General features: G+C 54.5%; 1 protein-coding gene across 3 annotated transcripts in view; it reads left to right on the top strand.

Moving 5' to 3' along the window:
* The first annotated feature begins 5,071 nt into the window (after positions 1-5,071).
* Positions 5,072-16,274, top strand: part of VIPR1 (vasoactive intestinal peptide receptor 1) — a 33,090-nt gene continuing 21,887 nt past the window's right edge. For 2 of the 3 annotated variants that reach the window (XM_047739391.1, XM_047739390.1), the window contains exon 1: positions 6,453-6,667. In XM_047739391.1, coding sequence (XP_047595347.1) covers positions 6,590-6,667 — 78 coding nt within the window. In that variant the 5' untranslated portion in view covers positions 6,453-6,589. Of the gene's footprint in view, positions 5,606-6,452; positions 6,668-16,274 lie in introns of those variants that run through there. The other variant, XM_047739392.1, reaches the window with a different exon arrangement.

Genomic DNA, 16,274 nt, shown 5'->3' with positions numbered 1-16,274 from the left:
CAACAGACTGCAGACCTCAGACCCTGCCCAGAGGCAGTGTAGCAGCCTACTTCTCAGCATGTGGGCTGCCATCGGGTCTCTGCACCCGATGCAGAGAGGTGCAGAGGGCCTGGGAACCCTGATATCGCCTGATGCCACAGGAAGGGTGTTCACACACAGTCTCAAAGAAATCAGAGGGCAGAGGCTGGGTTTGGGGTTCTGATAATAATCACAGTAATAAAGATGATAATAAGATGCATTTAAGGAGTATGGCTATCCACCTATGGGCAGAGTCAGGCCGTAAAACCCCAGAGGCCTCCTTGCTAGACATTGGTGACTGGGATGGGGACAGAACAGGGACCAGAGTCAGGCTGCCCCCACCTCCCCTAGGTCCCTTGCTCTGTCTGCCCAGTCTTCAACCTCAGCCCAGTCCCAGTCCTGGAGCCCACCCTTCAGTCTGGAAGTCACACAGTGGCTGTAACCAAGGCCCTAGTTCAGACCAAAGGTCCCGCTGATGGGACAAAGGAAGCCAGCTAGATGCTCTCACCCCAGCCCTGCAAGGACCAGGATAGTGGTTGTGCCTGACATTTTCCAGGCCCGGGTTGTGCTCTGTCTTCTCTGGCCCACATCAGCTCAACTTTGGGCCCATCCCTTTCTGGGAACACCTGATTCACCAACCAGCCTCCATGTGACCAGCCGGGGTTTCCTCCTCCTGTCTCAGCTCCCACCTGGCAGGTGAGACCGGCCTTTGCAGAAACACCTCCTGGGCCCCCAGGACCCCCACCTCGCCAGGCAGTGGCTGGCAGGGTCCTGTCTGAGGCATGTCAGCTGACAACAGGCCTGCCCCCTCCTTTCCCCACCCCAGCGGCCATGGTGTGCCTCCCTTGTCTCCATTCCTGCTTCTATGTGTATGTAGTAATGTGAATTAAACATTAAACGTGAAATTGAATTACATATTAACATAATTCATAAAATTCTTTATTTATTAACATCCACCAAATTATAAAACAGAATTATCGTCTTCTTCTCTAGTGCTCTCCATGCCTTGTTTTATTATCAGCATGATGATACCCCATAAAATATCTTGGAAAACAGTCTGTCTTCTTTGCTGCTGTTGAGCAGTTTGATTACATAAAAATCATCTGTTCCTTACAGGTTTTAGAATTCTCCTATAATAATCCCAACCATCTTCCTGATAGACTGAACATTCTAATAATATGAGCTATCTCTCTTAAACTTTCCATCTTAAATTCTCCTTCATTCACATGGACTGTGGCGATCAGTGTTTGTAATTATTCCCGATCTTTAATTCTGTGTTTTTATTTGCCACGTATTCTTGTCCCTAACCTACCCTCCTTCCGTACATATGATCTTTTATTGATCTGGTAGAGTTTTCTTAATTTTTCCTTCTTTTAGCTGTTTAGGAGTTACATAGAGATCTCTGATTTTTGTTTTTTTTTAACTGATACCCTTACATTTTTAACACACACACTAATCTCTCACGACATCAATTACGTTACTTACCCCCCATGTCTATCTTGTCTCACCCACATTATCTTCCTTTTCCAGAATTTCTGCCTGAGATCAGCAACACACCAATTCACAGGAACACAGGGCTGGGAAAGTGGGGAGGTGATCTCCTGTGGGGTTAGTCTGAGCTCTCCCTGGGGTGGGAGTGCTCCAACCCCTACAGGAGTCTACTTGCCCAGGAATGAGCTCTGAGAGACACCCTGGGACTGTGGTCCTGGGTGCCCTTTATGACATTCCTTCCCTCTCAGCCCCTAGTTACCCAGAACCTTGCCCCCAACTCCACCTCCCAACCAAGGCCTATTCTCAGACACACCAGCTGGGAGCAGATGTGCCTACACACAAGGACACACAGTCACATGCCCTTGTAGATGGACACGCTCATTCACAAAGACGTTACAGTAAGTATTTGACCAAGAGACTGGCTGCTGTTCGAGAACAAATGGGCGGGGGGGGGGGCATCCCTTTCTAGAGTCTCCCAGAATCACCACACCATAACCCACATGCCAAGTTGCACAATGACAGACTACTGAGGCCTGCACTAAACTGAGCCTTGGGATTTTGAAGAAAAGAGTTCCTTCTCCAGTCATCTGTCTGTGGACCCAGACTCGGCTCTCCCTGAGAGTAGGATCTAAGTCTCCTCTTTCTGACTCCTGGAGCAGGAGTGCTCCCACCCCCTTCATTTACCATGCCTTGGTCCCCCCTCTGTAATAGCCTTCGATGTGCATCCCTTGGACCTCCCCTCAAGAAAGAACTTGCCATTCCGCTGTGAGGAATGCAGTGAGCTGCTGGCCTCTAGATCTACCTATCCTTTCAGGACCTACCCCAGCACTGGAGCAGAGGCCCTGCGCTTCCCAGACAGCTCCAGGCCATTGACGAGCGCAGTGAAGTTACGAAGGCCTCTGCTAGAGCTCTCCAGCCGGCTGGCAGGAGCTCAGCGGTATCTTTCTCAGAGTTCCCCTGCCATCCCACCAACTTCCACCCTCTTAGTTCCATCATAGTGTCTGCTCACGGGAGGACCTGAAAGGAAACCCCTAACATTTGCACTGTCCCCTCTGTTCCCTCTAAGCCCTGGCCTCCAAGACCAAGGGATGGTAGAGGCCATTCCAGAACTGGTCCCCACCTGTCAAGTCTGGACAATTTTCCACCCTCCATCACCTGTACTCCCTCGAACTTTGGTTTCTTCCTAGGTCAGCGCCTCCTCCCCCAGTATGTCACCCAAACAGCACTAGGCTCCCCTAGAGAGGCAGCCTGTGGCCAAGCCTGTGACACCTGCAGAGCCCATCACTGGCCAGCACCAGTATAGGGGATAGAGGGATGCTCTTTGCTCCCTGCTGTTAGGGAAGGGATGGAGAGAACATTGCTTCTTTAAATACCTGTCTGGGTCCCACTTGCCCTCCCCCAAACCACAGCTAGGAGTGAAAATGCATCTTCTCACAGGAAGAATGGGCCCCGAAGAAGGGCAACGCAGAAGCCTAGAGAGGCTGCATCCACACAGCGATATGGATGGATCTGGAAGGGGAATCCCGGAGCAGTGACTCCCCAGGCCAGATCCCTGCCTGCCTAACTCCCATCCCCCATGCAGGTCAAATCTAGACTGCGGTGCCCAGGGCTGCTCCCACTCTACTGCAGAACCTCACCACCAGTGAGTTTCTGAGCTTGGAGCCTTGAAGCAGTGAGCGCACGACTCAGAGACGTGGGGAAGGACTGGGGGAGGCAAGGGTGGCACTCACTGCGGGAATGAGGCAGGCAGCCAGGAAGCCAAGCAGGCTCCAAATGAGTAACTGCAGATTCTTTCCTGCCGTGCCTGTCGTCACGGGGAATGGCAAGTGACTGCCTCTCCCTCTTCCCCCCATCTTCTTTCTGCACCCCTGTGATTTCCGGCAACCAGCAGCCGGAAGGGCTCTAGGGTTTGGGCCACACACAGGGGACAGATTTCAGAGATCCAGGAAGGGATACTCAGAACAGGAATCAGTGCAAAAGGACACGGAGGAGTGGGGAGCTGCGGCCCCCTCCCCAAGCCTGGACTGCTGAAACAAAGGCCAACTCCAGATGGGGAACAAAGATCCAAGTCTCTGCTTCTCACCCCCTCAGGTAGCCTGCCCTTCCCACCCAACCCCAGGCTTCTGAAATCGGCCCCCTCCCCACCAGAAGACTTCCCAGACCAGGGGACTGGTGAAAGGATGGCTTTTCCAGAAGATCCCTCAGGACTCTCGGGAGATGCCCCCTGGGCCTCGGAACACAGAACTGAATAAGCCAAAACCATTCGTAAACACGTGGTCAAATCTAACCTGGACCTGAATTCTTTAATTTTTCGTTTGTGTTTGCTCTTTTCTTTTTTCTGCTCCTTCTTTCACTTCTGAATTTGTTTTGTGCCTTTTGATATGTAAGGAAGGGTGGGTCTCCCAGGGGAACAATTCAGAAAGAACAAAGGAGTAATTTTCATTGCAAAGAATCTGCCGGGAAAAGTATTCTTCCTTAGTCACCTGCTTCCTTCCCAGGAGCCAGGGACCGCCTAGGAGTGGAGAGGGCCTGCCAGTCACCCTCATGGTCGCTAGCCTGCCCAGGAAGGTAAAGAGGTTTCTTGTGGACCACCGTCCAGAGCAAGGGGAAAGGCAGCCCATCTCTGGTTGGGGGTCTTAAGATTCCCTCTGTCTCCTCCCTTCCCACCAGGCACCCACCAGGCCAGGCTATCAGGTGGCAAAGTGGGGTCTGGCTCCTTCCTAATTTCCCCAATCTTCACCCCCTCACAAAGTACTTTCAAGTACCAAAGATTCTTGTCCTCAGAGAGGGCAGAACTTCAACAGATCAAGAGACAAGCTTTAATGATGGGATTTTAGCATTCTGTGGCTGGCTAGGTGGTATATGTATGTGTGTGCATGCATGTGTGCGTGTGTGTGTGTGTGTGTGTGTGTGTGTGTGTATAGTGAGCAAGGGTTTATGAGACCCAAAGCCCATGGATTTGCCATTCATGTCTAGGACTCCTAGGACGCTGTGCCAGCAGAGGTGATTCCCCAGAACTGGGACCAAATTCCACTGTCCTGCTGAAGAACTGAGGCCTGAGAAGGGGTTCTGTTAGGGTCACAAGGGGAGGCAAGGATGCCTGGCTCCTGAGCCTAACCTGGCCCCCAGAAGTGGAGATGGCTGAGAAGCCTGGAGATTCTTCAAATCCTCCACGTCCTCCACTAAGCAGTTGGGTCCCAACCCTAGAATGGCCAGGTTGGAGGCACAGGCATCTCCACTGCTCCCCTGTGGGGGAAGAGTCTATGTCCAGGCTCATCTGGAAGGAGGTGGAAATTGTGGGGAGTACAATAGCTCTCCAGATCCTCCCCCCGCCCCGCAAGAGGTCCCCCCGTCTTACCGACCTCCGTGCCCCAGTGCACAGCACAGAGGCTGGTACACAGCAAGCTATTAATAAATGTGCAAGGGAAACAGGGAGGGAGAAAGGAAGAGAAGGGGGAAGCAAATGCCAGCACCCCAAATAAACCTAAGTTGGGGAGGGGCTGGGAGCTCATCCCTTTCAGGCTTTTCCCCGATTCCCCATAACTTCCACCCATGCCAGAAAGTCAGAGGCCAGAGTTTCCTGAGCTCTAAGGAGGGAAGCCCGGGTGTGTCTGCGGGGAACTCTGAGGCACCTGCTGGTCAGCTGGAGCCTTGTGGAGCTCCTTCAAGCAGCCTCGCTTCCCACTGGGAGCCCCGGTCGTGCCAGTCCTCCCCGCCTCTCCACTGGACACTGTCATCCCTTTATCACATCCATCCACCATCCACCCTATCTCTGCCACCACCAGCGCCACCTCCAGCCTAGGTCACACCGTTCCGAGTCCTGGGAAAGAGGGCAAGGCAGCCACCTGCTCTTGGTCTACAAGAAAACCTCCCGGGGCGCGGCGCGGGTTGAACCATCACCTCATTTTAGGGACGAATAAAACTGAGCCTTGAGGACGCGAAGTGGAGGTAAGCTGATCCATTGTCACCCGGCGGACGGAAGCGAGGCACCAGAGGCAGGCGGCCCGAGTGCAGCCCTTTCTCTACACTTCAGCTTCCCGGGCTGTAAAACAGAGACGGCGGGAGGAAGAGGAGGAAGTCTCCCGCTTCATTTTAGGTGGGTTTTGCAGCCTGGTCAGGAGCACCGGGGACAGATCTTCCCTCCCCGCGCGGGGGCGCTGGAACTTCGGCCCAGCCTCCCTCGGGAGGTGCCTGAGCCGAGACGCGCGAGAACGCGGACGTGCCATCCTCCCTAAAGCACGACACCTCACTCTCCGGTCATGAAGGGCTCGGGAGCCCAGCCAGGGCCAAACGCGCCCTGCCCGGTCGCCTGGGCTCAGGGGTGGCACCAAGGAACCCAGGGTAGGGCCTCACTCGCGCCCTTGTTTCCCCTCGCTCGGCCTGTAGGGACGAGGGATGAGCTGGGGCGGTTGAAAATGGATCAAACCACGTGCCTCACCTCTGGGTCGCTGACAACCTAGGACCCTACGCAGGCCGCAGCCCGCACCCTGGGGGATAAGAAGTGACAGGTGTCTCGTAGTCCGGCCCTCCAGCACCAGTCCTCCGAGGCGCAGACATGGGAAATGGGGAGGCTGGCAGGGAGGCTTCCCGGAGGAGGTGGCCCTGAAGGTGGACGTGGAGAGCGTCCTGGGGTGGGGCTGAGGGAGCGTGCGGGCGTGGGAGACGGCATCCAGGCGCTTGGAAACGTTGTGAGCTAAGCAGGCAAGCACGCGGCGTGTTGGGGTCTCGAGACTCCCGAGGCTGCGGTCGGAAGGCGTGAGGGCTATCGAACGCCAGGCGGCCGAAGACTGACCTGGGGCGGGGGATCCGCGGTCTGAGCTCAGGGACTACCCCTGGCGGGAGAGCCCCCAGCCCCGCCCCACACCTGAGCGGCGGTCCCGCCTCTGCCGAGCCATTGGCCAGAGCCGCCGCCCGTCAGACGAGCCCCCGGGGCCCGCCTCCAGCCCCGAGCTGCGCCTCTTCGCGCCGGGGCCACCGCGACCGCGCCACTCTGCCCGGCTCCCCGCCGTCGACCGCGAGGTGCGCGGCCCGCACGCCTATTCCCGGCGCCGGGCCGCCTGCCGCGGGTTCAGGGCAGACCATGCGCCCGACCAGCTCGCCGCCCGCCCGCTGGCTCTGCGTGCTGGCCAGCGCCCTCGCCTGCACCCTCGGCCCCGCGGTGAGTGCCCGCCGGACAACGCGGAGTCCCGGCCGCCGCGGGTGGAGTGGGGGCGGCGGGAGCCCTGCCGTCTGTGCGCACGTCTGTGGAAGCGGAATGAGGGGCACGGAGCGCCGGGTCTCTCCTTCCAGCTCAGCCTCGGCCCGGATCTAGACCCAAGGGGGTGGATCCTGTTCGCTCCTAGTCCCACCCTGCGCCGCTGAGAGCCCGCTCAGCGCCGCGAGCTGGGACACCGGTGGAAGGGCGCCAGGAAAGAGAGTGCTCCATAAACTTGCCTTCGGTGTAGTGGCTGCTTTGTGCGTGGGGCGGGGAAGTCAGCGGAGGCAGGGTGGGGGGACTGTGGTAGATTGAAATGGAAGGCCTGGTGGACAGTAGGTGGCAGCGAGGGAGTCTACGGGGGTCGTCTTTGTGTGCTGGGCCCGTCTGGAGGTAGCGGGGGAGCGGTGTGTGTTACGTGTAGGAGTGAGGTCTCAGCAGCAGACGCAGCGCTAGGAAGGGGCTTTTGGGGTAAGGTGGCTGACTGGCAGGCCCTTCCTGTGCCTTCGCACTGAGCCGCGCTGAAAGGTAAGAGCCCAAGGTGGAAGGTGGTGGGAAGTGAGAGGATCTGGGTGGTGTTTATGAAGAAGGGCCAGACGTGTGCTTGAAGAAAGCTGAGCAAGGTGCACACAGCCAAGAAGCCGGGGCGTCCTCTTTCTCAGCTTCTGCTTCAACCCCACAAGATGTGTGTATGCTTTTAAGGCATGTGTGCTGGTGAGCCCCACGCGTGGCCGTGCCCTCATGTGTTGCTGCGGGTGACTCACCTGCAGGCCAGATGCTGATTCGGGTGGGAGATGCATGGATCATCTCCCTCTAAGATCAGGGAAGACCTCAAAACTCATGGAGTCCACCCAAGCCCATTTTACAGATGGGCAAAATAAGTCCCAAAGACACCTGTCCCCCACTAATCAGCCCTGGACTGAGGTTGGTTTTCTCTGTCTGCCTACCCCAGGACTTGAGGAATCTGGGGTTGCTGCTTAGTCGGAGCCTAACCCTAGTGGGTCCCAGGTCTAACAGCAGCTCCAGGCTGGCTGGTGGGTGGGTAGAGTATACTGATCACCTAGTCTCTTCTATCCCATGATTACCTCCCTTACCATCACCTCCACTGAAGCAGGATTCTCTGTGTTTCCATCTAGCTAATGTCTTGACATACTGGGGACGAGAAGCTCATTGCCTGTCCTGGGAGCAGAACTTGATAATCATCAGAGTCATAAAATGGCAGCTGCAAAGTTCAGTGTAAAGACCCAAGGCCTTATCACTCCTGTTTATGATGCCCTGACTTCAGTCAGGGAAGGGGAAATCTCTGAACAGGGAAGCAAAAAAGAGGAAAGAAAACCTCTAGTGTCTCAGAAGAGGAAGTCTGCCCCAAGGCCACCTGTCAGACCTTCTACTGCCCCTACCCCCTGGACAGCAGGCACAGGGGCTCTTCACTGGTAGCAGAACTACTCAGGGCAATCCCCAGCTCAGGGACGGGGAGGGTGGGTGTCAGAGGAGGAGCAGACCCAGGTCCTGCCCTGGGAAGATTCTCAGGCTGGTCAGGGAGAGCAGAGCCAGTGGCCCAGGAGGAAGAGCCCAGGGGGCTACGGGGTACAGTTTACCAGCACCAAAGCAAGGATCACTGAGAGGAGCAATCAGGGAAGGCTCCCTAGGGGAGGCAGGACAGTGCCCTAAAAGAGTTTGGACAAATGGGCCAACATTCCACCAAAAACTATAAAAGATCCTCTGTTGGCAGGACCAATAGGCCTGATCCCAGAAGGAGGAAGAAGCTCCCAGATCCCCCACACACAACCCTACCCCCCAGAAGCAGGGATGGCCCAGGGGCTGGGAAAGGTTTGGCTTCTCCTACCTCCTCTCTGAGGCAGATTGCTGCCCACCCGCTCCTGAAGGTCTCAGTATGCCGTGGCCATCCTGCCCTAGCTATCTGCTTTCAGCGTCTCCAGGGGCTTTCCACGGCTGGGCCGGCCCTCTTGGCCCCAGCAGACCACCTTGCGGGCTTTAAGGAAACATGGCTACAGTGGGGTCAGGCCTCCCTCCTTCTCGAGCAGAATGACAACCGCCACCTGGGGTTCCTAGGGGACTGTGCTGGAAGAGTGAACTTTCCTCAGAAATTTCCAACCTCCCATCCTGGTGCCCTGAATCTCAGTCCTCCCTGATGTTTCTGGAGCCCATGCGACCTGGTCCTCACCTTCCTCCATGCCAACGGCCAATTGCCCTTAAGAACATGTTTGATCTCTGTGGAAGGGTATCCGTTTCCTCATCACAAAAGGGAGGGTGGGAATCTTGGCCTCCCCCTCCCCGGTGCAGGAGAAATGGGAAGAGAGTGCTGGGCCCCCCTTCTTCGAGGCTTGAGGGAGGACGAAGAGCCCTGTGACCTGGGATAGGCCTTCTCTTCACTCGATCCCCAGTTTGGGAGCCCAGGGGACTTCATGAGCTAGGCAGGCAATGTGGGGGTGAGGCTCCAGGCCCAGGTAGGTGAGGGGCCATCTCAGGGAAGGCTGGGAGGTAGGCAACATAATTCCTCCCATGGTGGGCAGCCTCGGGGGCAACCTAATTTAGGCCAAGCCTGCTACTCGCAGGGACCCCTCACTGGCCCCTCTGGCCAGGGATGCTGGCATGGGACCAGGGGATGAGAGGAAGCCCTGCCCCTCTCTCCCTGCCTTTGCTGCTCAGCCTCCCACACTCTGCCCTCCCCAGCTGGACTTCCCAACACAATTGTATAATATGCCCACAGTTGCTCACATACCTTAGATGTATTTCAGAAGTCAAAGAAACACAGCTTCATCTCTCCACCGCATTATAGGTTTTTTAAATTAACTTTTTATTGTGAAAAAAAATGTTCAAACATATGAAAGAGAGAGACAGAGAATAATGTAATGAACATGGAAATACTCAGTCCTTGGGGTGATGTCAGCACAATGGCAGTATGGGAACAACCAGTGCCCATCCCCTCCCAGGCCCTACGTTTGACAACTGATAGCCAGTAACAATTAATATTGGCATCATTTCCCTTTTTTGGCTGAAATCTTGTAACATCAATTGTAGACATTATGACCTTGCACCCCACATGATTTTAAGGTGCATTCTTTAAAACCAAAGGACATTTTCCTCTACCACTACGATACCCCCAGCACACTAAACAAAACGAACAGGAATTCCTTGATATCTGCTGTTCAGACATCCCCAAACAGCGTGGTTTGGCATAGTACCCCCAGGCAGTGTGGCGATACTACTAGGGGTTGGGGTCTGACTGCAAGGATCCTTCTGGCCTGGGTTGTGGTGAGCCTGTACAGAGAGCTGGTGGGTGGGTGAACGTCCAGCCCTTCCCTGGATGGGGCCCCAGTCTTTATCTGCACCCCGGTTTCATGTAGCTCATGATGTGAGGGTCCATGTCTCTCAGGAAGTGCCTCCCGCTATCTGAAAAACAAGTTCTTCCTGCACAACCGATCATCAGAAGAGGGCAAGAGGTCACCAACTGACTCTGTATGGACGTCTCAGCCTGTCTTCTGCCCACGCTTGTGTTCAGTTCTCAGCACGTGGCCCCAACACCAACATGGCCCCCCACACACACACCATGTGTGTAAACTGAGTCCTTTTTCCCTCCGGGGTGCCCAGGATGGCTTTCAAGAGGCAGAGGATTTAAACCTGAGTCCCTGCTGCTCCTGCTTCACTGGCCATTGCCACAATGATCCCCTACAAAGAATCCCCAAGAGGCTTCATATACCTAAGGATGTCCACAAGAAGTGCCCTTAGATGGGGCCAGGCTTAGCCCCAGATGGAACATCTTTAAGCTTGTATTCTCATAATGAGAGCCCTTGTTCTGGGACCACCCTAAGATGTGGAAAGTTCTTTCATGCCCCATGCCCAAACCTGCTTCCTGTGTCTCCCTCTTTGTCGTACCCCCCCCAACATACCACCCAGAATTCGGCCTCTCCCAGGAGGAGGTAGGTTGGCAAAATATGGATATTCAGAAAGCAGAGGCATCAGACTGTTGGCGAAAGAATTTTAAAATACAGGGAGGGGGAAGAAATTGAACAGCAGTAGGGGGTGAGGGAATCCCTGCCCTGAGACCTCCCCTCTGGTGGACACAGTGCCCACGTGGCAGCCGGCGGGAACTTCAGACTGCCTGGCCTTCTGCAGATCGTGTGGGCAGTGGCAAGGCCCAGGTCCTGATGCAAACGGCAAGGCCAGCCTGGCACAAGGGGCTGCCCGAGCCTTTGTCAATAACCACTAACCTTTCTTGGTGGTTCCCTGGTGTCCTTGACATGTGACCCTGGATGCAGCCCTGGAAGTAGATGGTGCCCCATTTTACAGATGCAGTGGGGAGACTTGCCCAAGGTCACCCAGCCAGGAAGTGGCAGGCAGTCTGATTCTGGAATCTGTGGCCTCACCAAGAGGAGTTTCTTCTTCCAAAACAGCAATAGCCTGCTGCAGGCTGCCTCAGGACTTCAGAGACATTTTTTAATTAGTAAAATGTACAAATCTGCAGTGACCGTGCAGGAGTTGTCCCACGTGTGCACATCTGTGTAGCCACTGCCCAGATCAAACTAGCCCACGTTCCCATCACCCCAGCCATCTCCCTGTGCCTCTTCCCAATAGGATGAGGCCCTATTTCAACTTCTCAGGGTTTCCTCTGAGAAGCTGGGAGCGTGCTTCTCCTCTTTTCCTGTGATTTCTGGATCCCATGATTTACCCCACCTTCCTGTGTGCCCCCCTCCTCCCCAGCCCCTGTCTCCTCCTGCTTCTTCCCCCACTGCACCCTCTCTATCTCCTCACCAATTCAAACACAAAAGCCAGAATGAGGGGCACAGTCTGGGTAGCTGGGTTGGGGTCCTGTGTGCCTTTGACCCCTCGGCTTTCTCTCAGGATCCTCAGTTTCCCCCAGTAATTCTGTTGCCCCATTATTTCAATGGCAGGAGGAAGAGGCTTAAATAAATCATGGGATATGAGCTGGTGATGGGAGAGTGGTAAATGGGACCACCCTTACTTTTTATTCCCCTGTTCCCCAGCCATCCCTGTCAGGGACAAAGGGCCTTCCTGGGCAAGTCTCAGAAGCACAGATCATTCAGAGTGGCCTTCCAGAGCTTGGTAATTTGCAGGCAGGAAGTTCTCTCTTCTCTCTCGCCTAATCCAGTCTGCTGCATTTTAGACCCCTCTCAGAAGCCAGCTGCCCTCAGAGGGACTCCTCCTCCTTCACCACGCTCCCTTGGCTTCTCCTGCCATAGTTCTCTGGCCCTGAATTCTGGCCATAGTTCTCTGGCTGGGAATTCTGATTCCAGGCCAGTAGCTGTGAGCTCAAGCTCCCCTTGAGGAGTGGGTAGGGCACCCACAAAACCTGAGTCAGGCCCCCATCCCATCTTTCAGAGCCCCTATCATCTAACAGCCACAACTCCCAGCATCTGCACCCTACCCCAGATCTCAGGGAGCCCCACATGCAAGAGAAAGCAGGACTTTCTCCCAAGCCCCTCACAGTGAGGATAGAGAGGAGGGACCCAGGTAAACAGGCAGAATAATGAGACTGGGATTAATTCCTGCCCCCAACCAGAGACTCAGGATTCTCCTGCCAACATCCAGTCCGTCACCTCCCCTATCCAGACAGTACCATGGCAGGGGAGGGAAAAAGACTCAGGCTCAAGGGAGGCTACAGACTTCCTCACTCTTGCCTAGGTCTCCTCTTCTGGGCTTAGGAACTCCTGTAGTAGAGAAGGTGCTGGGGGCTCCATGTGGCCTGAAACTCCCACCTCAACCCACCCTCAAGGTCAGGTGACTTCAGCCCAGCAGGGGAATTGGTGAGGGCTTGAGAGAAAGCCCTCATTTCTCCTCTCCATGTGGGGCATCAGGAGACAAGTTGGGAAATGTAGGCAGTAGTAGAAATAGGGAGGGCCTTGAATGTCAGTTTTGAAGTGTGGGCTTTGACTCCTAGTTCCTAGGGTCTTTGGGTTGCAGGTGGTGGGGCTGAAAGCTAGTATACTGGTCCAGGCAGGACCTGATGAGGGCTGGCCCCTGCCTGTGTCCCACAACTTGTCCCCTTGCTGCTGCCATACCGTGTATTTGCAACCTTGCATGTATTAGGCGTTTTCATACCTCCATGCTTCTGTACACACTGCTCCTGCTTTCTGGAATGTTCTTACTCCACCTCTAATGGTCAAATTTACACCTCTCCAAAGATGCACCTCTACTACCCATTCTCTGTGAAGCCCATACCCCAGTTATATCCCACCCTGGAACGCTTTCCTAGAATCAGTAGGTTTGGTTGCATCTGGCTGGGAATTTTCCAGCTTAGTATGTCTGGAGTCCAGAGGGATAATGAGGATGTTTAGCATAGGGAAATAAGTGGAAGAGGAAGTTCAAAGTCTGCGTGAATTCCTCAATGATAAGGGCTACAGGGAGCTGCCCTGGCCCTGTCCCCCAAAGAGCAATGGTAGACCAGATGGCCCCAGGCAAGGTCATGGACAGGGATTGATGTAGTCCAGACTAGTGGTCAGAGATGCAGTTCCCATCTAGGAATGCATACTTGCTAGGGGATCTCAGGTCTCTCTTTCCTCTACCCTTCTGCAGATGGGGTCTAACACTCAGCTAAACTGGGGTAAAGACAGAGCTCATCTTCCAAACTACCCTCAGGTTATTCAGAGACAGCCCATACTGCCAGGTTACCCCAGGGCCTGCTGTCCACCTCCTCTGCAAACTGCCTCTCAGGAAAGACTTTGTAGCTATGCTGCTGGGTGAGACGGATGGACAGAGTCAGCTAGAGAGGTTGACCCGATAGCCTTCCACCTTCAAAGAGCGGTAAGCAGAAACTGCTAGGAACCCTATGATGCCCTTGGTGGCTGAAAGAGAATGATCTCTTGGCAAAGAGTGTGGCCACAGCTCTGGCGTAAGAGACCCAGCAAAGGGGTCCCTAGATGGCTCAGTTGGTTAAGCGACTGACTGGATTTTGGCTCAGGCTGTGATCTCAGGGTTGTGAGATTGAGCCCTGCATTGTCTCCACCCTGGGCATGGACGCTGTTGAGATTCTCTCTCTCCCTCTGACTTGTGTACTCTTTCAGAGAAAAAAAAAAAAAAAAAAAAGAGGACCTAGCAAATGGGGGCATCCACTGTCCTGTCCTCAGAGCACAAGTCTGGACTTTTTTTGGTTGTAGGGACAGAAAACTCAACAGACTCAAGCAATTAACAAAGATATTGACTCATGTTGCTGGAAGCAGGGCTACTTTCAGGCGTGGCTGCATCCAGGGACAGAGATAATGTCAAGAGGACCCAGTTTTTCCTCCATTTTTTTTTTATTCATCCTTTACCTGTGTGGCCTTCGTTGTTGTGTTCCACAAGAATACAAGAAGAAAAAAGATGGTAGCAGTAGTTCCAACCCCTCCACGCTTTGAAGTTTCCAGTCTAGTTGGAAAGACCAAATCTATTTGTCTAATCTCTTAATCCAAAGTCCCAGGAATGAGCCTGCTGGCTCTGAGCAGCCTGACTTGGGCCATGTGCAAGGCACTAAGGCCAGGAATGCTCTGATGGGCTCAAGTCTGATGACATGTTGATCTCTTAGAAGACTGTTCATCAGAATCCCAAGAAGGAGGAGTGGGGAAGGAGGTGGTTTCCCAGGTGGAGATGAGGACATGGCACCAGAGGAAGATAAGGGATGGTGGAAGATAGCAACAGCAGATGTCTACTCCCATCCATCCCATGTTCATGTTGTGGGGAGCAGGGTAGGAGAGAATGGGCAGGAGACATAGGCGAGGCTGGGAGGGAGGATCTGCGTTCCTGGAGAGCAGTAAGGCTGAGAAGGCACTTTGGGGAGAATCGTGTTCCAGACAAGCAAGACCAATGGTGAGACATGAGCCAGTGACTTCCAGAAGTCACCTCTGGGGTCCTTTGGCCACCCCTCTTCCCATGCCTGAGCAGTATGAGCCGGTCACAGATCACTGAAGACAGAACATCTCGAGTGTTTCAGTCTGAGTAATGCTTTTGGGCAAGAAAGGAAACGTGTGACCCCAAAGAGAGACCGCAGCACATTTCCTTCAAATCCCATGTATTTTCTTTGAAACAGTTATATGAAGAACCATATTCTGCTCCACAGTAGATCTGTGTTGCTTTCCATATACCAAGTTTTAAGTGATTTACCAGCTCATGTCCTTCCCTCCCTTGGCTGATAAAATTAACAGTCCAAGATGGAACCCAGGTTCACTGTGGGGCTTCCAGACCCATGGCACATGGGCAGGTGAGGTCTGGGTGCTGAGAAGTCTGAAAGGCATCCTGGACAATGAGGCCTTCTCTTGCCCCTGGGCTAGGCCATCCATGGTGCTTAGCTGCGTGTGGGAAAGTTGGACATTGAGGACCTTTGTGACAATGAGGCTCCACCAAGGCCTCCACAAGGGACAAGAGTGTTGAGTGGAAGGGACTCAAGTCTGCAGCCTCTTGAACACTGAGTTGGCCAGCTTCTGCTTGGACCCCCTTCTTCTACAGCAATGGCGACAATGTATAGCCATAGCAGGCAATGGCGAGCTCTCTGGCAAGTGGGATCCTTATCCCTCTGTGTGGTCACCTTAGAACAGTGGCCAAAGTCACACCCTTGGTACCAGGCCAGAAGGAAGGAAATGCTTTCCTCCATAGCCCGATGGCAATGCGCCTTTGAATCAGCGGGGGAGGTGCTTGGGGCCCATTTGAGGGAATTGAGGACCTTGTCCCAGGGCAGGAGGGACAAGTTGGAACAGACAACAGAGAGTATTTTATTCTGGAGCTGCCTTGCTGAACTTTCTCCAATGGCCCTGTTGGGAAGCCGTGGCATTCTCTTCCCTGAGCAGGGAGGAGGAAACTGATATGGGGTTGCCCAGGGGTGGCAGCCACTTTCCTAAAGCAAAAGAGACTCGTAGAAGTTTCCGCCAGCTCAGTGGAGGCTTTCACCTGCCTTCCCCTACCCAGTGGTTCCCAAGACCTGTTTTTCTCCTGTCTGTCCCTGGGCAGCCATCACCCATACTCACATGTTAGACCCAGTGCCAATGCCTGTCCAGCCCCCACAGCAGCACGCAGGTCTGGTTCCAGCCCTGATCCCTGGCCAGGGTGTGGGAAAGGGGAAGCAGGAGGCTTGGGCCTCCCCATCCCTTCTTCCCACCTCCCAGGGGCAGGGGCAGGGGCAGGGGCTGAGGCAAAGGAGGTGTGGTAGGATGACAAACCATCCTCTCTTAATAAGGGGCCTCTCTTATTTCCTGAAACCTCCCCTCCTTCATTAGATCTGAAACAGCTGGAATTGTTTAGAAGCTAAGAAGAAAGCAGGTGAGGTCTGGGCAAGGAGGGCCAGTGGCCCCCTCCCAGCCTTGTGACCCAGGAGATTGAGTACAGGCTCCCAGAATGGGGACAGAGCCTGGAAGATGGAGCCAGACTCCTGGATTCCTCCCAGGCCTGGCTCCAGGGACCAGCTCCTCATAATCAGGTAGCACTAGCTAGACCCCTCCCACCCAGAGAGACCGAGGCAAGGATCCAGAACTCCCAACTGTGGGGACAGTGAACAAGAGTTCCGGGTCCAATCCAGGTCTGGGTCGGGTTTTAGTCCGAGGTTGGGATTGTGGTTCTGTCTGAACTT

Source organism: Lutra lutra, chromosome 1, assembly GCF_902655055.1.
Source record: "Lutra lutra chromosome 1, mLutLut1.2, whole genome shotgun sequence".
Lineage (NCBI taxonomy): Eukaryota > Metazoa > Chordata > Mammalia > Carnivora > Mustelidae > Lutra > Lutra lutra.
This window is presented reverse-complemented; position numbering and strand designations above follow the sequence as displayed.